The sequence below is a fragment of the Myotis nattereri genome (assembly GCF_964212035.1).
Source record: "Myotis nattereri genome assembly, chromosome: 2".
Lineage (NCBI taxonomy): Eukaryota > Metazoa > Chordata > Mammalia > Chiroptera > Vespertilionidae > Myotis > Myotis nattereri.
In genome coordinates, this window is record NC_138076.1 from 1,417,601 (window position 1) to 1,445,346 (window position 27,746).

The 27,746-nt window shown below is 54.7% G+C and overlaps 1 protein-coding gene across 1 annotated transcript in view; it reads left to right on the plus strand.

The window, feature by feature from the left end:
- The window catches only part of CSMD1 (CUB and Sushi multiple domains 1), a gene marked incomplete at its 5' end in the record, with an annotated part of 654,679 nt that overhangs the window by 345,192 nt on the left and 281,741 nt on the right, over positions 1 to 27,746 (plus strand). Inside the window, one exon of the mRNA XM_081082235.1 lies at positions 8,935 to 9,047. Coding sequence (XP_080938361.1) covers positions 8,935 to 9,047 — 113 coding nt within the window. The remainder of the gene's footprint in view (positions 1 to 8,934; positions 9,048 to 27,746) is intronic.

Sequence of the window (27,746 nt, forward strand, 5' to 3'; positions counted from 1 at the left end):
CTATCTATCTATATACCTACCTATCTACCCATATACTTATCTATCCATCTACCTGTCTACCTAACTACCCATCTATCATCTACCTTCCTATCTACCTATCTACCCATCTATCATCTATCTACCTATCTACCTGTCTACCTATCTACCCATCTATCTATCATCTATCTACCTACCTACCTATCTTCCTATCTTTCTATCTACCTATCTACATACTGGATTCTCACAGATGCTGAGGAGAGGATGATGCATGGCTGGGGACTAGCAGCCCCAGGCCTGGAGCTGCAGGAGGAAGGGGAGGCAGGAGAGGGGGCGGGGCATGTGGCTGTGCTCTGTCCTGCACCTGTCACCTCGGGAAGGGGGCTGGGGGAGGTGGGCATGCCTGGCAGGGTCTGTACAGAAGGCGCAGGTGGGGTGGTGGCCAGGTCCCAGGAGGACTCCGGGTCAGGTGAGGCACCTTGAAGTGAGTGGACATGGAAAGCTGTCGGGTTGGTGTTGTTGGTTTTCTTTCTTTCTTTCTTTCTTTCTTTCTTTCTTTCTTTCTTTCTTTCTTTCTTCTTTCTTTCTTTCTTTCTTTCTCTCTTTCTTTCTCTCTTTCTTTTCTCTCTCTTTCTTTCTTTCTCCCTCCCTCACGTCACAGAATGTTCTCCAGAGCTGGTGTTGGCATATGCTGCCTAATTAGAGAGAGGCAATAACAGACAGACATCCGTTCAGATGTTTACTTGCTGAAAGTTAAGATATGATGCAGTAGACATGTCAGAGTCAGAAACAGTAAGATTTATCAGCCTCTAAGGGGAGACTGGCCATTTCCCTGCTCCTGTGAAATTAGATGATGTGCATGTGTGTAGTATGTGTGTCTATATGTGTATCTATGCATCTGTCACCCATCTGTCTATTATCTATCATTTTTGTACCTATCTACTTATGTGCCTACCTATCTTCCTATCTACCTATTTATCTATCTTCCTATCTACCTATATACCTACCTATTTATCCATCTATCCATCTATTCCCCTATCCATCTACCTATTTTCCTATTGACCTATCTTCCTATCTACCTATCCATCTATCCATCTATCTACCTATCAGACGATCTACCTATCTACCTATATTCCTATCTGCCTTTCCATCTATCTGTCTACCATCACCTACCTATAATCAAGTGGTGACAGCTTCCTTGGAGGAGAAAGAAGGAGAGGAGGTTGGTGAGCACAGGATATCGATACTACAGTTTCAGTGAGTCTCAAACCATGTCCCAAAGGAGAAATGGAGCCCCTTTGGGAATATCTGGAACTCCCACCAGAGGGTGTAGCGATTTCAAAGGCCCAGGTGTGTTCCAGCCATAATGAGAACCCAGTGTGCCCGGATCTGGGTGCTGAGCAGCCGGTGGCAGGGACGGGCCCCCAGGACAGGCGTGGGGTGTCAGGTCCCTGCAGAAACCTTCAGAGTTGAGCTCCACTCTCGGGGAGACGGGAATTCACTGTGGAGCTTTGTGCAGAGATGTCTTCTAACTTATGATTTGAACAAACCCTCCTGGTGCTGTGCTGGGAATACTGTGTTTGATAGAAGCGACAAGGCCGGGGAGCATTGCAGAGGAGGCCCTGAGGTGCTGGGAAACAGTCAGGTGTGATCTGTGTTGCAGGCGGAACCCAGAGGATGTGCTGATTGATAGAGTGTGAGGAGTGTGAGGAGGAGGAAGGCAGAGGAGGAGAATGGGACAGGGCGCACCTGTATGGAGACCTGGCATTCAGGAGATGGGCTGGTTCTAGCGCTGCTGGACGCTGAAGGCAGCGCTGGGGAGGACTTGGGTCTGTGGGCTGGAGTTCTGGGCAGAGGGCCAGGCTGGCCACACAGGTGGGCATCGTCAGGGGACAGGTGCCATGTAATGCACGGCCCAGATGATCTCTCTGAGGGGGTGCGGAGAGGGGGAGAGGCTCGAGGAGCCCGGGCTGGTACTGCCCTGCTCCTGGCAGAGCCACCAGCCACATGGTGGTGTTAACATGCAGGGCGTTCTGTGGATTTCAGGAAGAGCGAGGAAAGAAAGCCAGTGGACACACAGGCATAGTCATTGGACTCTATGCTTCACTGTTTAGGAAACAGAAACGGTTTCACCAAGACTGTGCTGTGCTGGCCCCTCCCAGCCCCTACGACTCCTCAGAACCACACTGTGACCAGCACCCGGGTCGGGAAGCACGTGAAGGTGCCTTCGTGCCCAGGCCGGTGTGGCTCAGTTGGTTGGGCATCAGAAGGTTGAGTGTTAGATTCCCAGTAGGGGGCGTGCAGGAGGCAGCCAGTCGATGTTTCTCTTTCATGTATGTTTTTCTCTTTCTCCCTCTCCCTCTTTCTCTAAAATCCTTTTTTTCTTAAAAATAAAGACTCCTTCTTGTCAAAGTTCTTGCTTTTCTTCTACGGATCCTATTGGGCACATCACTCATGACCTCAACCAAGGTCCTTTTCGTGACGCCCATGGGTGTGATGCTTGCTCTTCTGTCCCAGAGGGTGGTGGCTCGGTTGTGCGCACAGAGGCAGGTGCCGGCCCGCCTGTGCGCTGAGCTCTGTCTGCTGGGAGGCAGGCGCCCTCAGGACATGGCTCCCGCCTGGACTCCTCTGATCTCATGTGTTTTCTCTTTGCTGAAAGGCTTCCGTGTTTCATGTAAATTTTGAACATCTTTTGCAATGTTTTTTAAAATATATATATATTTTTTATTGATTTCAGAGAGGAAGGGAGAGGGAGCAATAGAAACACCAGTGATGAGAGAGAATCATCAACCGGCTGCCTCCTGCACGCCCCATACTGAGGATGGAGCCCACAACCCGGGCCTGTGCCCCGACGGGGACCCGAGCCATGACCTCCTGGTTTATAGGTTGATGCTCAACCACTGAGCCACACCAGCTGGGCTCTTGCAGTGTTCTATGTAAACCTCCCGGAATCCCCGTTTGGACTTGTGTTGTGTGTGATGAAGGAACACTGGTTTACAAATGAATCACCCGTCCTGCTCTGACTAGAATCGTAGGTACAAACCGCTCAGCAAAACATCAGCCCAATCAGCAGAAATGAAGACGCTATTCTCTTTAACCTCAGCCCGGGGCAAACTGACTTCCTTCAGTAATCTCCAGCGACATGTTCCCTAGTTCAAAACGCAGAGTGAGGATTCGAGAGATTCGGAGCTGAAGATTGACTAGGCGAGAGCGGAGGAAAAGGCCCTCTGGCACTAACGAGGGACAGGAAGGGTTCGTACAGCTTCACGGCTGCAGCAGCATCTATGTATTCATCCAAACCCTGCCTTGGCCCGTGAGCAGCTGGACAAGGGGCTACCCCGGCCTGTGCAGCTCCAGAAACGGACAGCAGGCAGCAGCGGACAGCAGGCAGCAGCCCCTTCTCTCACAAGGTCAGGTTTTGCATCCCGGGAGGGGACAGACGTCCAAACGGCTGGCCCTGTTAAAAAACCTGGGGCATGCTGCTGACACCCAGAGGCCGCGAGGACGCCAGAGGTGGATGCTGACAGAGGGAATCTGAGAATTCATGCGGAAGGTGGCATTTCACCTCCTATTGACGGATAAGACACAGAGGGGAGTAAGGTTGCAGGGTCAGGTGAGGCCAGGGATGGAAGGTCTCAGGTGACATCCAAAGGCGGTAAATTTATTCTGTGTCTCAGAGGAGACGAAGGGTGAGTATTTTTGGACACAAGGAAGCATGCGTCCATCTGGGCTTTGGAAAACAGCCAGAGCGTGAGAGTTCTAGGCAGTGTGGCGGAGACCCGCCTGCAGAGTAAAAACACTCAGAAATCACCGATTCGGGGTCCATCCAGGCGCAGGCTCCTGTGAGCCCTGCCACCACTTACCGAACCTCACAGGTCCCCAGCCCATAGCATCAAAGTAAAATACTAAATGAGCCCGGCCGGCGTGGCTGAGGGGTTGAGCATCGACCTATGAACGAGGAGGTCATGGTTTGATTCCTCATCAGGGCACAGGCCTGGGTTGTGGGCTCGGTCCCCAGTGTGGGGCGTGCAGGAGGCAGCTGATTCATGATTCTCTCTTATCGCTGATGCTTCTCTCTCTCCCTCTCCCTTCCTCTCTAAAATCAATAAAAAAATATTTTTAAAAATACGAATTGGCCCGTGGGAACCATTGAATGATTAAGTTATGACAAGGCTGGCACTTGGGTAGGACTCACTCTGGGTTAGCATCCATTTCCCATTTTCCTCCTCTTCCTCCTCCTCCTCCTCCTCCTCCTCCTCCTCCTCATCATCATCATCATCTGTTTAGAGAGTGAAAGATGAATTAAGGTGCTACTGCTCTCATCCAGCAAACAAATAATAAGACCGAGATCTAACAAATCTGCCCCGAGTATTAACAGTGGACGCAGTCTGTCTTCGCTAAAATTATGTAAGGTGTGTCCCGTAGATGCCCCATTTCACATGGAGGGTCAGACTGATGGTGCTTGGAGACGCGCTGCGAGGGGCCTCCCACCCACACCTGTGTCCAGGGCCAGGTGCCGTGATGGGTGACGGGGACCTGGGTTTGCAGCAGCTGCGGTCTCCAGATGTGCCTCGGGTTCCGATGGTTGTGTCACAGCTGCGCCTGGGCAGCATCAGAATCAGAAAGGTCCCCCCACCCCCACCCCCTACCCCCACCCCCGCCCCCCGTCCTGGAGAGGCAGACAGCAGGTGTGGCGCCTGTGGCGAGCTGGTCGCCCCCCCCCACCCCCTACCCCCACCCCCGCCCCCCGTCCTGGAGAGGCAGACAGCAGGTGTGGCGCCTGTGGCGAGCTGGTCATGGACGGTGCAGGTCATTGCATCATTGCACCAAGTGATGGAAGACATTTGTTACGACAAAAGCTGACTCATTTCCGGACCTTGAATGGGGCTGGGCTGGGCTGAGCTGAGCTCACCTGGGGACTAAGGGAGAAGGTGGGGTTCACCGTGTCTGAGAGAATGTGTTTCTGAAGTAATGGCACAGAGAAAGCGATCGGCCGTGCGGAAGGAAGCCCAGTGTCCTTCTGCTCTGTTTTTAAAGTTCGTCTCGGAGCATTGACCGTGTGTGTTTATTACAGAAATCTGTTTGCGTTGTCTTCTTTAATGATCAAAAAGCAGATGGGTGCTCAGCCATGCCTGGTGCGGACGGGGTCCCCTGCACCAGGAGGCTCAGTCCCTGTGTTCCCTGGGGACACACCTGGGGCGCTGTCCTCGCCGCTGGTGCTGAAACCAGCAGCCAGGCTGTCGCAGGCTCAGGATTAGACACACCCTGAGGACTCTTTCCCAGCCTCCGACTCTGAGACACACTGTTGGCTGCACCCAGATTGTTCCTCCCTGAGATGACCTTGTGAGCACCTGGCCCAGGTCCCTCCTGCCTGAGAGGAGGCCCAGGGCTCTCCTGCCGGTCGCGGAGAGAGAAGATGCTGGAGGCTGAGGCTGCCTTCTCGGCCTCCTTCCTCCCGGATGGAGAGGCCCGGCCTGGAGGACTTCCCTGAGCAACGCTGTCAGGGCTGCCTCTGGACTGTCTCATCGATTGCTGGTCTGTCCGAGCCATTTCCAGGCTCTGTTCCCCGCGATTCCCTGACGTCGGGTCCTTAAGCTTCAGAGGACGGGATCTGTCACCTTCCCTCCAAGGGGTCATCTGCGCGACCTTCGGGTCCAGCCCAGTTTGCTGAGTTCCGGGCATGGCTGGGACCCACGCTCAATCCCGCTGGTCCGCCTTTGTGTCTGTAGGGTCCACGGTCCTGCTCCGGCCCTGTCCCTGGCACGACCCGTTCTCACTGTCCAAGGGAATCCCGCTCACCGTTCGGGCTCCGTGGAGGGCAGATCCCAGCCTCTTGGCATTCACACTCACCAGTGTTTCCACTGGTGGGAAATCGCATCCACGAAGAGATCGGGTGGCCTTTCTTAACCGTCCAACCTTGTCTAGTCTCAGGGCTCGCTGATGCTCCGTAGATCACACTGGGAGCAAAGCATCATGGGGCCAGGATGCTTAATTCTACCGAGATGCTCACACGAGGGAGCTCGTTGGAGGGACATCAGCTTTGAAGTTCGGGAAGCATTTACACAGGCAGACTGAGTCCCGGGGCTCTGCTGGAGGCGCCCCACGACACAGTCACGGGAGCACGAGCTTGTAAGTCGGTTGAGGGGGCACCGGAGTCCTGTGTCTTGGTTTTGTCTAGAACGGGCACTGAGAGGGGAAGGCAGGAGCGGTTGGCCGCAGCAGGCTGTGTCTTCACTCCCCCGCCTCTTCTAGGGAGGTGACAGCGACTGGGGTGTTTACAGGGGGGGAGGGTTTGTCATGGGCGTCCCCATCCGCAACCACTGCTCTCCAACGGCAGCCCTGTCCCATCTCGGCCGACCTCTCACGGCTCAGATCGCCCATCGCCTGCTGGGTCTTCCGCCTGCGGAACCCCCTGTGGGCGCCGACAGGGGCCTGGATTCCCCTTTGGAGACACTTGTCCGGCGAGTCTCTAGCCCGCGGGCAGTCTGCTCGGTTAGCTCCGTGTCAGGACGGTGCCGGCGCTTGGTGCCGACTGGGTGGCACTGTGCGTATGGGTGGGTGTCCGAGCTGCAGAGCGGGTGTGAGTGGAGCGGGCAGGGAGCTGAGGCATGAGAGGGGCTTTCTGGTCTCCATCGTTCAAGGACAAGGAGCACCCAGGGTTTATGGCGATTTCCTAAACACGGGAGAAGTCGGCCTTATTGTCAGGAAGCGTTCCAGCGCAGCTCTCCCCAGTGTGGCGAGCGTTTCTAAACACAGTTTGGAAAATGGCCTCGGCAAGTTGACTCAGTAGCTCCCAGTTCCATAAGCAAGTGCACGGGCAGGGGTGTTTCCGGAAGGTGTGCTCCGCCTGACACTCCCGGTGAGACAGGGAGGCTGAGCAAGGTCCGGAGAAGGGGGGTCACGGGTGGTGCCCACAGACCCTGAGGGGACGCAGGGCTGTGGGAGGGGCTGGAACAGACTGGCCTGCTGTTTTGGCCCATTGAGGTCGTCTTAGCAGAAGTGCCATGAGCCCGGTGCCCAATTCCACCGCTGCCAGGAGGAAACTCTTGCTGAACCGTTAAAGGAAACGAACTGCCCTGGATTCACGTGCTTCACTGGGCAGACTCGGGAAACACAAGCAGGAATAGGGTCCCCTTCGCGCCTCCACGGGCAGCTGGGTTCCCGCTGCCCGCCCGGCGACATGGGGTTCCCGACCCAGTTTGAGGGGCTCCGGAAATGAACCACATCTGAGGCCCCCCTTTCCAGCCAGTTAATGAGATGTGTCTTTCCCTCACCTGCCTCCTTTCCTTTTAGTCCAAATGCCTCTGATTTGCCCTATTTCACCAGCTCATTGTCCTTGGTGTCTATACGTTGATTATTTAAATAGTCAGTTAGTTTGGCTCAGTGGATAGAGCATCGGCCTGTAGACAGAACAGTCCTGGGTTCAATTCTGGTCAGGGCATATGCCCGGGTTGCGGGCTCGATCCCTGAGAATGGGCGTGCAGGAGGCAGCGAGCCATGATTCTCTCTCATCATTGATGCTTCTCTCTTTCTCCCTCTCTGAAATCAATAAAATGTATATTTTAAATAATAATAAATAGTCAGTGTCTTGTGCGCAAACAGGCCCAGATTCCGGTCCCGTATTTCCTCTTTTCTCTCTAAAATGGTCTGCGTCGTGCTCATGCTCATGCTCATGATTCCTGTCCGTTCTCCACTGTGGCCTGTGGCAGCTCTTACTGCTAAAGCCTTTTCAGAAAACCAGGGCCAAGACTAAAGGCCGCACAGCGAGGACTGTGGAGGCGCCAGGCCCTCTGCTCCCCGCACCTCCCTTCTTCTGCCTCCTCCCCCTACCTTTGAGGTTCGTTCTGATTACATCGGGCCCTCTGATAAACAGGGCAATCTCTCCATCACAAGATCTGTGACTTGGTCACACCTTCCAGGAGGCCTTTTCCACGTGAGGTGACGTCACCGCAGGTTCTGAGAGGAGGCCGGACACTTCCATGGGAGGAGGCATTTCCACGAAGGTGTTCAGTGATTCTAAAAAAAATATATATGTACATAGCACACGGCACACGGCATACAGAACACAGCATATAGAACACAGCATATGGCACATGGCATACAGCATACATTACACAGCATACAGCACACGGCACACAACATACAGAACACTGCACACAGCACGTCTCATGGCACACGGCGCATGGCACATAGCACATGGCACAGAGCATAAGGCACACCGCACACAGCAAACGCCTCATGACACACGACACATGGCACACGGCACATGGCACACAGTGCCCTTGGCTCCCGGGAGGCACGGACGCCCAGTGCCCACAGGTCCGCCGGCGGGAGTAACCCCTGGCTTGGTGCTGACAGCAGGGCCGCACCGGGGAGTGGGCTGGTCTTCCGTCAGCTTCACCAGGAAGGACCTGCCTGATATTTGAGAGGCCGTCCCGTTGAAGCTACTGCTTTCCCCAGACTCGCTGTTCTTCCAGGTCGCAGCTCCTGGCCCGTTCCCGTCATCTCAGACACGCCCGTCCTCACGCGTGGAGGGGCCGGGTCCTGATTGTGCAGACGGCGCTGCGCCCACCGCGTGCTGTCTATCCAGCGCGGAAACCGCTTACTCAAGTCTCCTCCGGTGAAACCCTGGCTGAGGGTTGAGACAGGGAAAGGCCCGTTCTGTCACTTGTCTGTTCTCCCTCAGAGCCCATCACCTTGCGGTTCTGGTGAAACATTAAGACACGGGAGACAGTGTTCTTGCGTCAGTGTCGCTCATAAAGGAGAATCAGTGTCAGGTGTCTGAGAGCCCGCATCCCCGGGCACACACCTGTGCGTTGGGCGGAGATGAGATCCCCCGATGGGTCCAGGCTGCACATGCAGCCCAGAGCGAGGGTGTAGCCGGGCAGGGGGTTTGGCGCGGGTGTGACGTGGGCCGTTGCCCTGTTGGTTGACGCGGGGTGTCTTCCTCTCTTCCAGGCTCACAGGCATGAACCTGCCCTCCCCCGTCATCAGCAGCAGGAACTGGCTGCGCCTGCATTTCACCTCCGACGGCAACCACCGGCGCAAAGGCTTCAACGCCCAGTTCCAAGGTAAGAACCTCCCTCGTAAGAAAACACGGAAAGGCAGCAAAGGATCAGCTGGGCCTTCCCCTCCCTGAGAGTGTAGGATTCTCCCGCTAAAGACGGGACAGGAGATGTCAGCTTGGGAATTCCTCTGTCTCTTAATGAACAGTTAGCGTGCGAAGTTCTGTGGATGGCAACCAGCGACTCACTTATAACACTTTCCTGCTGCGACGTGCGCTGTCCGTTTCTCTTGTTTTGCCGTAACTATTGCTAAGTTTTAGTCCAGTGATGGCGAACCTTTTGAGCTCGGCCTGTCAGCATTTTGAAAAACCCTAACTTAACTCTGGTGCCGTGTCACATATAGAAATTTTTTGATCTTTGCAACCATAGTAAAACAAAGACGTGTATTTTTGATATTTATTTTATATATTTAAATGCCATTTAACAAAGAAAAATCAACCAAAAAAATGAGTTCGCGTGTCATAGGTTCGCCATCACAGTTTTAGTCAGTGAGTACCGATGAGTATTCGCTTTAATTTCTCTACGCCTAACGGGTAAATCTATGTCCCAGGGACCCGGTGATGTCTTACCCCTGCCCTGAGGCTGGTCTAGCACAGAGTCTGCATGAAAGCGCGTAAGTGTGTCATCACGTGGCTCCTACCTCTAAAATATATTCGAAGGACATAAATCCAGTTCCCTGATCAGTCACCCGATTCAGTGATTTGCCTATAAATGAACCTCAAAAACTGTAGGGGTTCTAGGTCGGGCTGATCCTCAAACTTTCCCTCCGCATCCAGTTTCTCGTGGTTGTACCTGTACAGTGCGGTATCATTTCCTGTGTGTTTCTGACAACCCATAATCCTCCTCAATGCCTCGGAAAGAATGAGTCTGGTAAGAGGCCCATTGAAAACAATTCCACTTTCATTTGCAAATAAAGACTGTGACTGTTCGAAAGTGAGATGGTTCCCCAAGCAACGTTCCCCAGTGTCCCCAAGACACGCCTGGAGAACATCTGTTTCGCTGAGGCCACGTTCTCTGACATGAGCCCCAAGGGCACCAGGACCCCCAAACGAGAAAACGATGGGCTGCCGCCCACCCCAGAGCCTAGTGGGTCAGAAGGCCGGACGATTGGTAAGCGGCTTCCGTGAAAGGCAGAGCACCAGCCAGTCCTGCCAGCCCCCCGGGCAATGGCAGCCCTGCTCCACCGGGTGGGTCTGAAGCATGAACCGTAGGAGAACGCCACCCACCGCCATGCAACCAGGAAGCTAAGTCTGCCCTGGTTTCCCAGCCACGGCCCCATCTCCTCCCAGGCCCCGAAGGGTTGACTGGCGCCGACCTGGAAACTGAGGGGAGCAGCCCTCCGACAGCTCAGTGCCTCTGGCGTCTGCACAGGGATCTGAAAGGCCGGCAACAGAGCAGCCAACGCACGGAGACTAGACGTGGGGGATGCGAGGGACACGTGGCGACAGAAGGTGGCCAGAGCGTAACCGTGTCACCGGTGGTTTCCAAGGACACGTGCAATGACCGTGGTGAGCAGAAACATTTGCACACAAGTCCAAGGAGACAAAAAGGCGCTAATTAGGACGTAATCTACACCTGGCTCCACAGCGATGGCTCCGGAAACCTCTGCAGCTGCCTTGGAAGTTGGACTCAGGACCCCGTTTTGTTGTTGTTTTCCGTTAGCACGTGGGCCTCGTTTCCCAGGGGCTCCAGGCCCAAGACCCAGGCGCAGCCGACGGAACATGGAAGAGTGGCTCCGTACTGCCCCCTGGTGTGAGGAACCCAGATGTTAGCAACGAGATAAACTGACCAGCACAGCAGCTCAGAGGCGTGGGGACATGGAACAGACTGAGGAGTCTCCGACAGAAGTGGGGGGGGGGGTGAGAAGAAATTAACCAGGGAATCGACATGCATATTCGCCTGCCCGTGGACACAGACAGTAGGGTGGTGAGGGCCTGGGGCGGGGTGAGAATCAGGTGGGGGGGGGGGGCAATGGGGGGAAGGGAGGCATCGGTGGTACTTCAACAATAAGTATTTTTTTAAAAAAAAGAGGAAGGAAACATGCAGCAGAAGACCCTCAGGGCCTCCCTGGAGGGTGGCGATTCCGGTGGGAAGGCTGGGCATTGGCCGTCCTGACTCCGAGGGCAGAAGGATCCCGATGAATGGAAGCTTCCGGCGGGTCCCTGCTGAGCCCAGCACAGGCCGGGGGCAGGGGAGGCGGGAGACAGAGCAGTAACTCCTCTGAAGTTCACCTCCAAGACCACGTGGTGCGGGGCTGACAGGTCCCTGCAGCTGCTGTCCTCCAGAGGCCACTGCGGGCCTGGGTTTATCCCGGGAGGCCAGTGGGAGGCCTTCTCCCCATCAGGAAAGAACATCGCTCATCTCTCTCCCACCGGACGCACCCCAGGGAGCCCCCGCTGGCTCTGTGCCTGCATCTGAGGGAAACAAACCAGGAACAAAGCGCCCTTGTGGGCACCTGCACCGTCGCGAACAGGAAAGGCCAGCGAGGAGCAGCCAGGACGGCACGAGGATGCAGTGACCACAGCAGTGAGCACGCACCGCCTTCCCCAAACGCCGCCCCGTGTCCGTGCCCGTGCTCAGCCCCAGAATCCGAATCCGAGGCGATGTGGGAGGAGGGCACCTTCTGCAGAAAACACGCATTTCTCTGCTCACGGTGCGTTTGCAACATCGGGGTCCCATTCATATCCGTGGTCACTCTCGAGGCCATAACCATTCCATCGGGGTCCCTTCACATCCGTGGTCGCTCTCGAGGCCATAACCATTCCATCCGGGTCCCTTCACATCCGTGGTTGCTCTCGAGGCCATAACCATTCCATCGGGGTCCCTTGGAGAAAACAGGATCGCGAATGGGCTGGATTTCTCTGAAACCCTCTGTGGTCCCAGCGCTGCGCACGCCGCCGAGGGCAGCATCTCTCCACCAGAAGTCGCTCTCAGTCCAAGACCCCAGTGGCTGCGGAGAAGGTTATCACTTCAGAAGCAAGGAACGCAGTCGTCGCAAAGCGGCGCTCTTCGGGTCAAACAAGCAGCCACCACCATACAAATGTCCTTCTTCCCTTCCCTGATGTTTTCAGCTCTTATCTCTACATTCTTTATTCACCGAATCTCACATTTTCTTCCTTGGCTTTTATCTCTCCCGTCACCCAATCACGTTACGGCAAAAGCAGCGGTAAGGTTGATTGACAGGTGCTGCTCCTCAAATATATCCCCTTTCTAAGCAGCACTGGGAGCAAGCGAGGCGGCAGGTGCAGGGGCCGTGGACGTATCTGCAGTATCTGTGGATGTGCTGAGCGCGTGGGCTGAGCGATTCATGTAGGACGCATTATTTTTTTTTAAATCAGCGGAAAGTTGAGCCCATTCTTTCTGTGTTGCCTCCATCATTAATTATCATTAAATAATCACCTTGTTAGTGCCATCTGTCATCTCAACGTGTTGGACGACTACAAGATGGATTTCTGAAGGTGAATTTATCCTGGACAGCGGATGCCTCTTCCCTGTGAAGGAGCCTTCTATGTGCTAAGCTCTGGTTTTACGTACGTTTCCCGGCTATTTATAAAAACACAGTTTTCACAGATTGCAAGGCCATTGATTCTTGTGGCTGATATATCACTTTGGAAGCGTGTGTCGGAAATTTCCATTTTACAGAGGACACGCTGTCTCATAAATCATGGAAGAGCCTGGCCACGGATTTACATCTCGAGTCGACGCAAATAATTAGCGCTCCTTCCAGGCGATGGTTCTAACGACCATTGATTTCCCTGTTCACTCAAAATGATGGCCTTTCTAGACGATGAAGAGTCCCGGGCTGTTAACATGTGTTTTGGAAAATCAGCAGCTTCGTCTTTCCAGGTGAATTCCTGTTTGGATGTAACGTGTGCGTTCCCTGTGGTCCTTCTCTCTGACACAGGCTCTATGGCCCCTCCTGGGGCACCAGACCTCCCGGTGCTGACGAACCCTGGCTGCCCATCCCCGAGGTGGAGGGCACCCCGCGCCGAGGGGCTGAGCGGGGTCACGGTCGGAGGATGAACTGCCTGCAGGCTGTGGCTGCTCCGGCCACATGGCTCTAGGCTCCCGTTGGACAAACACCTTTGGCCCCAAGTCCTCACCTTCTGCACAGTGTGACCTCAGGCTGGCCGTGTAGCGGGGGTTTCTTAGGCCGTCCCCACTTGTCCTGTGGGAGAGGGTGAAGCAGGGGTGATGTGGGTGTGCCTCTCAGGGCAGTCAGACACCGTGAAGGTGAGACTTCCCCCCGAAGAGCCGTGTGGTGTGCACCAAGGCAGGACAGAGAACCTGCCTCTATTTCAGGAGCACTTTGCTGACTAGACATCGGGTAGTTTCTTGCTGACGCCGGACCCTGTGTCTGAGGCGGAGTGTGCGATTCCATTCATGAGAGCCGGTGCATCGATGGCTCAACGCCTCACCCAGAGGCCGCCTCGGGGAGCAAATGACCTTCTGAGTTCGTTCCAGGCTTTTAATTCAAAGTGCTTTCATGTTGTGGTTTATTTTTAAAGTTTTGTTAAAAATGTTAAGACCTGCCACATCTCCGCCATTGCACAGAAACCACTGGCGCCAAGGCCTTCCTTTCTCTCCACATCACGCGAGTGAGGCTCACGCTGGTGCACCCAGAGCCCACGGCGTGGTCAGCAAAGACAGAAGTGGAGTGGAGTGAGCTGTGGCCGGGCGGCGAGCTGCGCTCTGGGGCTCGAGGAGCACACAGGCTCGGAGGGCGTCGTCCCTGTGAAGTGTCGCCCTGCGCTTCCGTTGGCTGCCGAGACCAGGGCTCTGGCTCTCAGGTGGGGAGTGCTCAGTGCCCTCCCTCCTCAGCTCCTCTCTGTGACTGGCAGCCGAGCCCTCAGGTCTGCAGACCAGTTAGTTTGCAAGATGCTGGCATTCACCCCGGTGGCAGCGCGGGCAAGTGCAAGCGTCACCCTGGGCTCCACACAGTCCAGGAGGCTGTCGGCCCACGTTGCCAGCAATTACTCAGGGAAGGTGAGATCACGGTGAGGGGGGGGGGGGGTCTCCTCCCGCTGCTTCTGCCGAGATCGCTCCCCCAGGCGTCCCCCGCAGGGGACATCGAGCTCCATCCCAGCTCCATCGCACCCTGAGGCAGCCGGTCAGCTCGACAAGGCCCAGGCCATGGCACTTGTCCCCTCGGTCACCACGCTGAACAGCGAGGCATTGCCTCCTGTATGAGTCACCCAACCAATAGCAATAATACATATACGGGGTGTCCCCAAACGTGTTACACACTTTGAATAATTATAAAGGCAGTGTTTATTTAAAAAAAATTTTTTTTATTGATTTCAGAGAGGAAGGGAGAGGGAGAGAGAGAAACATCAGTGATGAGAGAGAATCATTGACTGGCTGCCTCCTGCACACCCTCTACTGGGGATCAAGCCTGCAGCCAGGGCATGTGCCCTGACCAGGAATTGAACCCTGATCTCCTGGTTCATAGGTTGACACTCACCACTGAGCAACACTGGCTGGGCCACAGTGTTTATTAAAATACATTTCAGTTTCAAAATTGAGCTATCAGCTGTTAAAGTGTGTATACATTTGGGGGACACATTGCATTAAGAATATGTAAATCAGATACAGCCAGCATACTGTTAGCCTGGGCTGTAGACCAATGATTAATCACCACTGTCGCAGCCTTCAGGAGCTCATAATGGAATTAGTGGCTCTCAACATATTTGGGTCAGATGCTCCATTGAAAATGTAGCAAAAGCTACGAATTCTCTCCATCCATCCTAGACTTCACAGGCATTTTTATGAACTACAGGTTTGCCTGACATCCTGGGGTCACAGTGGGATTTCAGGTAAAGAATTATGTGTATTTATAGCCACACAGGGTTAGAACGCGCACTCTTAGTGGTGGGCCGAGGAAGACGCGCGTGTGGAGTGGTGGTGGATACAGACAGGTACGGAGGCGGGTACAGGCACACGGCGTTTTTGACAGGTGTCTGTCGGTAGAGCAGTCAACCGTGTGACGAGGGCAGCGATGGGCCGTGGGTGGATGTGAAGCTGAGGAGAAAGGAGAAAATTTACCCTGAAAAGAGCAATCTGGGAGGTGAATTGGAAAATCGCAAGCGCTGGGAAGAGGTGGAATTAGATCTGACATTTGTAGAAGATGATGGAAAAGTGTTTGGGGGCCAAAGTGTGACTGACACGTTAAGGAACTGGAACCGGGCCGTTGGGGACAAGAGGTGGTAGAACGCCTGGGCCGGGGAGGCCTCACGGGGGCAGCGGGGGCAGAAATCGGCGCGTCGTCACCACGGATAAATGCCCTACGGAGGGCGCTCTGTTCTTCCAAGGACGATGACATTCAGAGAGCAGGAGGCCAAGCAGGGCTGGTCCCCCGGGGCGGGGCGGAGACCCCCTTACTTTTCATTGGGAGGAAGTGTCCTGCCTGCATTATCTGACTACAGTGCATAATTAAGGTTTTAACATAGAGCTACTGCTACAGTCAAACAGTGCTGAGCAGAAATACGTCTGCTTTACCGAGAACCGTAAACACGGAAATTGTAGCCCATTTTTAAAAAAATATCTTTTATTTATTTATTTTTTTACAGAGAGGAAGGGAGAGGGATAGAGAGTTAGAAACATCGATCAGCTGCCTCCTGCACACCCCTTACCAGGAATGTGCCCGGAACCGAGGTACGTGCCCTTGACCGGAATCGAACCTGGGACCCTTCAGTCCGCAGGCCGACGCTCTATCCACTGAGCCAATCCGGTTAGGGCTGCCCATTTTATACACTGAGATTCTGGTACGACCATTGCCGTGTCATGGGAAGTGAACAGTGAAATGTTTGCCCTGAGACTTGGGTGAGAAAACTGACCCAGGCCCCACCTGGAGTGGCTCAGTGGTTGAACGCCGACCTGTGAGTCAGGTGGTCACAGTTTGATTCCCAGTCGGGGCACATGCCCAGGTTGCAGGTTCCATCCCCAGTAGGGGGCGTGCAGGAGGCAGCCGATCAGTGATTCTCTCTCATCATTGATGTTTCTATCTCTCTCCCTTCCTCTGTCTGAAATCAATAAAAACATATTTTAAAATAATAATAATAAATAAAAACATTTGAAAAAAAGAAAAAAGATGACCTTGAACCGGCCTTAGACACCCTGACTGATATGCTGTCAGCTCCCAGGAGGTCCCAAGGCCTCCCTATGGACTGCCCACCAGCAAGGTTTCCTGAGTGAGAGGGGAGACGCTCTCGCTGCGGAGCCACTGCCCTCCTGGGAAGGAGGAAGCGGGTGGTTCGAAGCTGGGTGGGAGCATGTTGCACGTGGGCAATTCAAAATCAACATTTAAGATGGAAATCCGTCCATTCTTAGGATGGTGGGCGCCTTCCGGAAAACCCATGCTCAGAGCCCCCCCGCGGAGCTGCAAAGGCTTGGTCTGGCAAGGAGCTGACTCAGCTGAGCGCCCGGCTGCCCGTTGGCCCCTCGGAGGCGATTCTCATGATTCTTTCTGTTAGGACGGCACCGTCATCGGTAAAAACCTCCTGATTGACTGTTTCTTAGAAAATTCCATTTGGATTGCAATTTTCTAATTGACAAAAAGCCTCAGAACCCAGGTAGGAAGTAGTCACTCCACTGAAAACATTGAAAGCATTACTGTAAAGCCTTCGGAAAGCGACCACTGGGGCGAACTAAAATTACACAAATTTAAAGGCAGTGACATTCACACCTTTGCTGCATTTCTGTTCCTCCGACGAAGCAGCGTTTTGTAGGTGGGTCTGTTTTTTCACAATTTCTTTTGTGTCTCATGGGTCCTTCCATGGGACCCGGGGTGTCCAGGAGAACATTCATGACGGGAATTCTGGAGATGAAAGCGCTTTGGCATGAATTTGTCTCCACTTTTTAAAGAAAATGCCATTATTGCCCAAGACTGGAGGCAACATTCTTTACCTCCTGAGGCTCGTCCAGTGACCTACCTCTCTGAATTGCCCCTAATGTAATATGTCTGCATTTTTATTGCTAAAAAAAAGAAAGTATTTTAATATCGCACCCCTTGATCTGAACTGGCTATACAATCTACAGATCTTGATGTGTGTGGATCATAACTTAATACTTATTAATACATCTTGCACCGTTCAGTGTCTTTTTAATGTTCCTTTTCCAAATCTCATATGACTAGCAATTTTCTTTGCCTGGGCAGCTCTGTTCTCAGAGCTGTTCCTTGTGAAATGAAGTTTGCACTCGGATGATTACTCTCTGGGTCTTATTTCATTAGCGGGTTTTAATCTGCTGACTTCTAGGCGGGAAGCATGTGACTCCTCAGGTTCATGTAATTTTCTCAGCAACAGGTAGTCAAGAAGCGGGTCAGGTCCTCCGTGCAGCGTGGCTAGCGTTTACCAGGCAGGCAGGTATTGCAAAGGAAAAACGAAATAACGTAAAATAAAACTCAGGGGCCATCCAGAAAAATGTCAGGTTTGCTAGTTGAAGGATCGATATTTGAAATGGAATTTGTGGACTGGCCCGGTCCTAAGCCGTCAGTTGTACATCCCCCAAGGGGCCTGGGCTGAGGGACCCCCCCACCCCGAGTGCATGAATTTTCATGCACCAGGCCTCTAGCCTTAAAATAAAAGACAAGTCACACTCATAGGAACGGAGAGTGGAGGCCGGTTGCCAGGCGCTGGGAGGTGGAGAGCATAGACTCCCTGATAAAGGGCAGGGCCTTCAGTGATGAGAGGAGGGAGCGCAGACGCGATGCACAGCCTGTGACCACGTTTCCAACACTGCACTGCTCACTGGCAACTGGCTAAGTTAGATCCCACCTGGTCGTAGCACAAAGGAGAGGGAACCACACGGATGGGTATGCTGGGTGGCGTGAGGTGGCCATCCTGTCACGAAGCTCAGGGAGAGCAACACAGCATGTCTCACCTGGCCAGCATGGCTCAGTAGTTGACTGTCCACCCAAGAACCAAGAGGTCATCAGTTTGATCCCTGGTCAGGGCACATGCCCAGGTTGCACGCTCTGTCTACAGTTGGGGGCGTGCAGGAGGCAGCCCATCAATGATGTTTCTGCAGCCAAGGTCCATGCCCTTGACTGGGAATCGAACCCGGGACCCTTCAGTCCACGGGCTGGTGCTCTAACCACTGAGCCACAGGCTAGGGCCCTTCAACCTCCCTCAGGTGGTTTAGTTGTTTCTGATGACAATCTCCCAGGACGGGCACTCCCTGCAGAGGTGAAACACACGCCAGAGTTGAAGGACACCCTCACTTTGCAAAGGTAGGCGAGGCCGACAGCATCACGTGGGTGCTCCCGTAGCTTTAAGGGGACCCTGGTGGCTACGCTTTCTTTTCTCCTTGGATTTCCGATGACTCCTGCAGACGCGGGAGCTCCCGGGAGTGCTGGCAGAGAACCTGATCTTCACAGCACGGCCTAAGCTTGGAAGGCGGAGGCCTGGGCCTGGCCAGCTGCACTCCATCTTCCTGGGCCGGGCAAAGGGCTGGTGGGCAGCCAGGGCGGCGGGAGAAGCTTAGCCACCGAGAGGGGCCCCCGGGACGCGGTTTGCGTTGACCTGGAGGGAAGGTGCTACCCACATAAGGGGCTCGGTCAGGAGAGACCAGCCACAGACACGGAAAGCGGGGAAGGTCTGTACGGGGAGTTTGGCAAAGCCAATGGGTTGCGGGCTTGATCCCCAGTAGGAGGCGTGCAGGAGGCAGCCAAGATGGTGTATAAGAATTTATGTTAGCATCGCCCTTTCATTTAATTCCAACTCAATCCCAGCGCCTGTTCCTAAAGGAGTCCTGGAGATTAAGAACTGAAATTCTCTAGGAAGACGGATTTAGGTCGGACGGGGGAAACTGGGTCGGTGCCACGCTGAGGTCTTTTTCCCCGGAGGAGAGGCAGGCCCGTCTCCCCTGGCAGGATGCAGGGACGGGTCATTACTGCTGATCGGCTTATCGCTAGAGAGAGAGAGAGAGGTGATTATCCCTTCAGAGAGCAGCTGTCTGTGATAAAGTCGGCAAATTCCTTCACAGGAGGTAAAGGAAATGCAATTTTCAGTGAAGCAAAAACAGCCCCATTCCCATCCGATAGAAGGTCAAGGTGGAGTGGTGCCCACGGGGGCCGTGAGGCCGTGAGTGCTTTATGTGAGTTAGTGCAGACCCTGGGGTCACTAAGGCACTTTGCTCCATCCCCCCTGGGTGGGCCCCTCCCCCAGTGGCCCCAGGGGAGGGCCTGGTTCCCTGGGGAGAGTGACCTTGCGGCTCCCTGTGAAGCTGCCCAGGTGGCCGCTCTCACCTGCCCGGCCTCCCCTGGCCTCCCTGAGATCATCCGCCACCTGGTTACCACGGGAACGAAAGCTCAGCCGCCTGGGAGGTGGTGGTGATACCACACCACATGGGATTAGAACTCTGAGAGTAATAGGAAAGTAAAGCCTTCTGCCCACGGACCTCGAGTTATTAATCCAGCATGACATTTTACATAAGTGAGTCTAGTTGGGATAACATCCGGCCTGGTTGGGAGAAAAAGAAATACGACCATCATCCAGCCCCTAATGAAGCCACGGGCCTGGAGAGCGGTCAGGGGCTCCGCCAGTCGCAGGGAGGGGCAGGCCCGCCTCCGGGGCCTCCTGAGAGAAGCCCATGCTCATTTCCTGGTGGTTTTCTCGCCAGGGAGTCACACCTGAGCCTGTCCGGGCTTTATCTGGCGGGCAGTCGGCAGGGCGTCACAGGGCGGAGAGCAGCAGGATAACCTCCACGGGCTGCCATCGGCCGGCGGCCAGGGAGGTCTCTGCAGGCCCGGAGCTCATGCCACTCAGGAAGCCCGGGGCGGCTGGAGCGGGCAGACGTGGGGAGCTGCAGCTTCAGGGGGCACTGCAGAGGCCTGCCCACCAGTGGTGCTGTCTGCGCCCTGTGTGCCTCCTGCAGGGATCACGAGGTTATTTGTTGAAGTGCGATAATGAGGAAACTCTGCATCCCGACCTGAGCGCGATGGTGTGAAGGGTTTATTGGGAGTGTGTTTACACGTGATAATGGTATTAGACTCATTTATGCTGGAAAGCATCATGATTTTTCCGAGATGCATGCTGACGCATTTATGGGCTTGTGGATTGATGTTCTGATATTTGCTTCCAAACCAGCTGGGTTGGGAGGGACGTTTGTATAAGATATACCTAAAAAAGAAAGAAAGAAAAAGAAAGAATAGCTACGAGTGGTAATTACTGCAAATGAGCAATGGGTATATGTGGGGGCAGGACACTTGTATCTGTGATTTTTTACGTCTGAAGTGACTGTTTCATGCAATAAAGATAAAGAAAACAGCAACCCCTGCAGCACACGAGAGGAAAGCAGTCAATCACTCCCGTCAGCTGCCTGGACGCCCGCTCTCCTGTCACCTGCAGCATATTGTCCTTCGCATCCTCACAGTGTAAATGGAGTTGTTTGTGAGCGTGTCACAGCATCGGGGTGCGGGCTGCGCCTCCCAGTGAGCCCCAGCTGCTTCCAGGAGGCGGAACGAGGGGGGGGCGGGGAACGAGAGGAGGGGACTAGGTCTGTAGATGGAAGGAGGGCAGTGCCTCCTGGGAGAGGGGTGGATGCCAGGGAAGGCCACTCCTCCAGGCGCAGTCTCGGCTTGGGGGGGAGGAGGGCAGAGGGAGCACCTGTAGAGCTGAGAGCTCTCGGTGTGCAATTCAGTGGTGGGTGCAACCCATCCAGTCTCATCGCGGCCGCTAACAGGTGGTCAGAGTCGCCCACAGGCCTTCGAGGGAGAGCGGCTCTGGGAGCCACGTGGGCGCATCCTCTGCTCCCACCACCCAGAGGGCTGTTCCGCCCGTGCTCAGTGGAGACCATCCCAGAGAGAGCGAACCCACCTAACTAGTTATCCAGGGGCCTGAGGACACCAGGAACCCACCTAACTAGTTATCCAGGGGCCTGGGGGCATCAGGAACCCACCTAACTAGTTGTCCAGGGGCCTGGGGGCATCAGGAACCCACCTAACTAGTTATCCAGGGGCCTGGGGGCATTGGAAACCCACCTAACTAGTTGTCCAGGAGCCAGGGGACATCAGGAACTCACCTAACTAGTTATCCAGCCTGAGGGACATCAGGAACCCACCTAACTAGTTGTCCAAGAGCCTGAGGGACATCAGGAACCCACCTAACTAGTTGTCCAGGAGCCAGGGGACATCAGGAACCCACCTAACTAGTTGTCCAGGAGCCAGGGGACATCAGGAACCCACCTAACTAGTTGTCCAGGAGCCTGAGGGACATCAGGAACCCACCTAACTAGTTGTCCAGGAGCCTGAGGGACATCAGGAACCCACCTAACTAGTTATCCAGGAGCCTGAGGGACACCAGGAACCCACCTAACTAGTTGTCCAGGAGCCTGAGGGACATCAGGAACCCACCTAACTAGTTATCCAGGGGCCTGGGGGACATCAGGAACCCACCTAACTAGTTATCCAGGAGCCTGAGGACATCAGGAACCCACCTAACTAGTTATCCAGGAGCCAGGGGACATCAGGAACCCACCTAACTAGTTATCCAGGAGCCAGGGGACATCAGGAGCCCACCTATCTAGTTATCCAGGGGCCTGAGGGACAGCAGGAACCCACCTAACTAGTTATCCAGGGGCCTGAGGACACCAGGAACCCACCTAACTAGTTATCCAGGGGCCTGAGGACACCAGGAACCCACCTAACTAGTTATCCAGGGGCCTGAGGACATCAGGAACCCACCTAACTAGTTATCCAGGGGCCGGAGAAACATCAGGAACATTCCCACCAGCCGTGCCCGAGGGCTCCCTTCCCTCCACATCCTCCCAGCACGGGTTTGTTGGTTTGTTGGCAGCCATTCTGACGGGTGTGGGGATACCGCACTGTCGTTTTAGCCTGCATCTCTCTGATGGTCAGTGACGTGGAGCATCTTTGCGTGTCTCCTGGCCCTCAGGGAACATGTCCTGAGACGCAAGTGCCACCAGGTGCCGAGGGGGCGCCCGCGTCGTTGACCCCGTGGGCCTCCCAGAGGGTGTGAGGGCCCCCAGACACACAGGCACATGTTGAGGGCAGCAGCCTCGCGGGGCCTGGACCTTGTGGGGCCCCTGGAGGCGGTAGATCCCGGATCAGAGCTGCAGCCTCTCTTTCCTCTTGCTCCAGCCGCAGGGACCTCAGCCTCAGCTCCCCGTGTAACGGGTCACACCCACCAAACCCACACCCAGGGTGCGCGGCCAGCACACTCCGTGCCCTGGAGGCCGCCCCATCGCGGGAGGGAGATTTCCATCGGTTCCTCTGAACGGAGACTCAGTTAAAAGGTTACACTCTGCCTAAGGATCTGACGAGAAAGCCTAGCCTAGAGGATTTCCTCACATCTGGAACCAGAAACATCTGTCAGGGCAACTTAGAGGGAACGTTGCCCCCACAGGCGCACTTCCTGCTGGAGTGACACCCCTTCCCTCGGCCGCCCTCGGGTTTCTCTCTGGGAAGTCCTGGGGGGTTCCGGGTCTCGTTTATAGATCAGGTGAGTTTCACAGACAAGGAAGCGGGTTCTGTATGTCCGAGAGGTATGGCAGCCCTGTCTCCGGTGGGGACTTATGGCTCCGTCCACATGGGATGCCTCGGCGGCTGTGGTTTCAACCTGTTAGAGCTGCTTTCAGGTTCCCTGCGTCAGTGGTTCTCAACCTTCCTAATGCTGCGCAACCCTTTAATACCTTTCCTCATGTTGCGGTGACCCCCAATGTCATTGTTACAGATTGAACATAATTAAGGCATAGTGATTAATCACAAAAACAAGATGTAATTACATATGTATTTTCCGATGGTCTGAGGTGACCCCTGTGAAAGGGTCGTTCAACCCCCAAAGGGGTCGCGACCCACAGGTTGAGAACCGCTGCTCTACGTCGATGGAAGGTTGATGCCATCATATTAAAACCCTTGTCTTCAGATGTGTGCCTTGCAGCATCGCAAATGTCTGCGTGTTACCCGCACAGCAGCTGCTCGCCTGCCTGTCCACCCTCCCGCCTGCGAACGGCACTAACCCCCGGGCTGCCCGGGTCCGGTGACCTGGGCTCTAACCCCTGGGCTGCCCGGGTCTGGCGATGAGAGTGAGGAGGAGAAAGGCTGTGTCTATAGCATCAGTGGGGTTTGCATTTACCCGCGATGCCTGTGGAACTTGTCAGTGCTAACCAGACTTTATTCTCCGTTTCCTCGCGCGGCGCCTCCCAGAAAGCACCCGTAATTAATTTCTCAGCGACGGCGCTGACAGGCGCTCACAGAGAAATGTTATTATTCCCACGTAAGGAGCATCCCATTCCGTCCTTCCTTCACCACATTGAGTTTGATTTAATGGAAGCGAGGAGGCTCTGAAAGTGCTGGGGAAACAGCGCAGTAATAGCACGTACTCAACAGGAATAATTAAAGCAAAAGTGGGGAATAGGAGACACGTTTACGTTGGAAATGCCATTGGGCCCGCGTGTGGCCCAGGGGTGAGCCCCCAGCTCAGGGCCGGGTCACGGTCGAGGCCGGGCAGGGCGCATACGGGTTGCTGAGGGGCGGTAGTCAGGGCTTTAGCGGACACAGCTGGGGGGGAGACACGGTGGGGGTTATCCAGGCGGCATTTTTATTTTCTTCCTGGTCATTTTTAGTTTTTTCCCAAATTCTCGGGAATGTACAGGGAGTAGCATAATCATAAGGAAAGTACCTGTAGGAAAGTAAAACCTCCATGCGTTGTGGCTTCGGGCATATCTTTCGCTGTAAGAGGATCGATATTAGTAAACATTCAACTCAGGTCTAAGCAAATTGCATACAAACTCATCCAACGATTAGTTAGGCGATGGTAAGTTCTGACTTGGGAGGTGCGCGTTTGAGGAAGCACACGGGTGTGTAGAACAGTTCCAGTGTGACGTCACATCGCAGTCGCACGCTGTAGGGAAGAAAAGCTAAGCTGTGCGTGTGGTGAGAGCAGGCGGGAATCTGCAGGAGGCAGCGCTCCCTGGTGAACCGCGAGCAGGAGCCGGCTGAGCGGTGCCGCCCATGGGGCTGAGCCGCCCTGGGGGGCCCCTGGGCCGGCACTGACCCAAGGAGCTGGCGCCTCTCTGTGGGTCACTGTGATAACGGCGGACCCTGCACGCTGAGGCGGAGGGGGTGGGGGTATAGCAAGCGTGTGCATACTGCCTCTTGCAGTGTTCCTGGACACATTGCGCATTCGTAGTAACGTGATGACCTTCCCTTCGGCTGCCGTGCTCCCACTGGATGTGCTGTCCAGGGGTGACGTGGGCACGTGAGCTCGACGGCGTCAGGTACTAGCACGTCGCAGGGCGACACGCGGCTGTGGACAAGGGCGGCCAAGGAAGGAGGAGGAAAACCGAGGGAGTGGTCTGGTGGCCGGTGCGGGCGGCCCAGGGGAGGGAGCCTGGGGGTTCACTGTTACTGCTGGCATGTTCCCTAGGAATAATTAGCATCTATAATCATAAAGGTGTAATATGCTAATTAGACCGGACGTCCTTCCGGATGACTTCCTGGACGAAACTGCCGTGGTGGGGGGCCGAGCCCCTTGCACGAATTTCATGCATCGAGCCTCTAGCACAGTGGTTCTCAACCTTCCTAATGCCTCGACCCTTAATACAGCTCCTCATGTTGTGGGGACCCCCAACCATAAAATTATTTCCGTTGCTACTTCATCACTATAATGTTGCTGCTGTTATGAATCGTCATGTAAATATCTGATATGCAGGATGTATTTTCATTGTTACAAAGTGAACATAATTAAAGCATAGTGATTCATCACAAAAACCATATGTAATTATATGTGTGTTTTCTGATGGTCTTCGGCGACCCCTGTGAAAGGGTCATGCGACCCCCAGGTTGAGAACCGCCGCTCTGGCAGGCAGTTGCAGTTCATTGGTGGCAGTAGGAGAGTGGACATCCCCCCAGAGTGCCACGTGGATGGAACGTCTTTGGCCTGGAGGGGCTTTCGTGGCGTTCTGACAATCCTCTGAGTTCGTCGGCCCAGGGAACAGGCTTGCAGTTTTAGCTACAGGACCAGCTTCACCGTCACTGGCGGTTACGTGAACGTTTCCTCCGTCTGAAGTTTCTCGAGGGCCCCTGTCCCCGCAGACGGCAGTTCAGTTTGTTTAAAGCAGTTTCCATCCCGGCTTTTCCTTTGGAATTTCCGAGCCGTATTGTGGGGAAAGCGGGGCTCAGGGCGCCGGGTCACGTTCCCTGGCGCAGGCAGCTCCGGGGACTGCAGATTCTCAAACTACACAAGGAAGGCAGGTCTCACCCCAAGCGCCACACCATGGAGAGGCTGGAGTGAGGGCAGCTGATGCAGAAAAAGAGGGAGGGAGGGAGGGGGGAGGGAGAGAAGGAGAGAAGGAGGGAGGGAGAGAGGGGAAAAAGTAAATGAAACAGAACAGCTGTACTCCCCATGTGCAGTTATCGCGTTTTTCAGCCTTTCTTGCCCGAAATCTGCAGGCATTGCCCCACAGTGTCCCTTCGTCTGTGCTGCTATAAGGAAGGAGGGCGGCTTATATGCTGGAAGTTGTTGAATCTGAATTACAGAGAAATGATCCCATTTCTTGAGGGCAGACAAGCGAGTCTCAGACAAAAACATGAGCATGTGTGGAACCTTCCCTCAGAAAACACAGGAACAGAGTGAAAGGAAACAGAAGAAATTAAACAAATAAGAACCTGGCCTCTGGGCTGATAACACCGAAGCTTGCAGGGGCCCCGCCCCAGTTCCTCCTTGGTGGGTGGAGGCAGGACCAAGGGCTCTTATCTGTCAGGACAGGGATCGCACCTCCCTTTCCGAGGCCTGGCCTGGCCCTGGGTGGCTCTGTGCTCGGATCGGGGACCTGTAGGCTGTGGACAAACGCACCCTGTGAGGGACCCTCCTGAGGTGCACCCAGCTCCCTGTCTGCAGCCGCACCCCTGCCGCACGGCCCCCTGGGGGATCTCTGTGCTGCTGAGGGAGCTGCAGGGAGGCAGGAGGTGGGCAGGGGGGCGGGGACCCAGGGAAGAGAGGAAAGGGCCCTGGAGGGTGAGGGGCGCCTTCACTTCCACAGGGTGTGAGCCAGCTGTCCAATCAGAAGAGGGTGGCCCTGGAGGCAGGAGGACCCTTCGGGAGGGTCCAGGGTGGAAAGCCCCCCCACCCACCTTAGTATTTTCTTTAAGGAAGAGGGAGAAGGAGAAGCATCAAGGAAGAGAGAGAATCATGGACCGGCTGCCTCCTGCACGCCCCAACTGAGGATCGAGCCTGCAACCCGGGCCTGTGCCCTGACAGGGAATCGAACCCTGACCTCCTGGTTCCTAGGTGGGCGCTCAACCACTGAGCCACACTGGCCAGGCAGCACCTCCTTACCAAAAAAAAATCCTTGTTGCAGATGAGCCGAGCTCAGCCACACACACTTATTTGCAAAATTAAATCGATGGTTAGACATCAGGTGGGTCCCGTGTGTTCAGATCCAGTCACTGCACCGAGGCTGACTCTCTTCCTCTCCCATTTATTCTCCGAGTGCAGTGTCGTGTTTGTCTGAGCTGTTTGCTTTGGGTGACATTTGCTCGGAGGAGTTCATGATCTCCACCGACTCTGTTCGCCAGTCACGGCGTCCATCTCCTGTCTCCTGAGTGAGCGCAGGGCACGATGTCAGCAGGAGGGGCGGCGATGGGCCAGGGAGGCGCTGGCTGGGTCGCTGTAGAGCTCATCCGGGGAGATGACACGGGCCACACGCAGCCGGCAGGGCTGTGGGCCAGAGCAGGTCCCAGGCCCCTTCCCTGTTCTGTGTGGTCCTGGTCACGCATTGCAAGCAAAGATTTGAGCCACGATCTCCATGTCTTCAGCTCCCCCAGGCCCAGGTTCCCACATGTCAATCAGAAATGTGTAGGTGAAATATTGTTTTCTATTTCCGCCACAAACGCCACCCACATGTTTTCCCAGACGTGAACAGGAGCCTGAGCTTCTTATTACATGTGAGGCGCATCCTACAAACATGGAGACACCTCCCCAAGTATCAGAGCAATGAGTCTAGAAACCAAGTCCTATATGTTCCCTTTAGGAGGGTCTGACGCACTTGTGCTCTGTTATTTAATACTAGAGGCCTGGTGCACGAAATTCGTGCATGGTGTGGGGGGGTCCCTCAGCCCGGCCTGCACTCTCTCCAATCCAGGACCCCTTGGGGGATGTCCGACTGCTGGTAGTTGGACATCCCTCTCGCAATCCGGAACCGCTGATTCCTAACCACTCGCCTCCCTGCCTGATCGCCCCTAACAACCTCCACCTGCCGGCCTGATCACCCCCAACTGTCCTCCCCTGCTGGCCTGAAGGCCCCTAGCCACCTCTGCCTCAACCCTGCCACCATGGCTTTGTCCGGAAGGACATCCGGAACGTCTCCTGGTCTAATTAGCATATTACTCTTTTATTAGTATAGATTGTGTCCCTGACACGTAGAGGATGCTTGTCCCCTACTAGCTCTCCGCCTTTGCATCTCTGCTGAACTCCGCGTGATTGCATGAATATATGAATAAGTAAACGTGCAACTTTCATTTTATCTAAAATTTGTCGTGACTGTAGCAAATTTAGAAAACTCTGTTGTCACTACCCGTAAGCTGAGACGGGAATCTGCCTGAACACTACGGTGAAATGAGAGCGGTTTGTGGAATCGGCCCTGGCTGGTGTGAGCAGGTTGGGTGAGGAAGGTGAAGTGTGTACGTGATTTTCAGCTTTCGAAGCTGAGGCTGTAAGACATGGCCCCGCTGTTTGATGGCTGCTG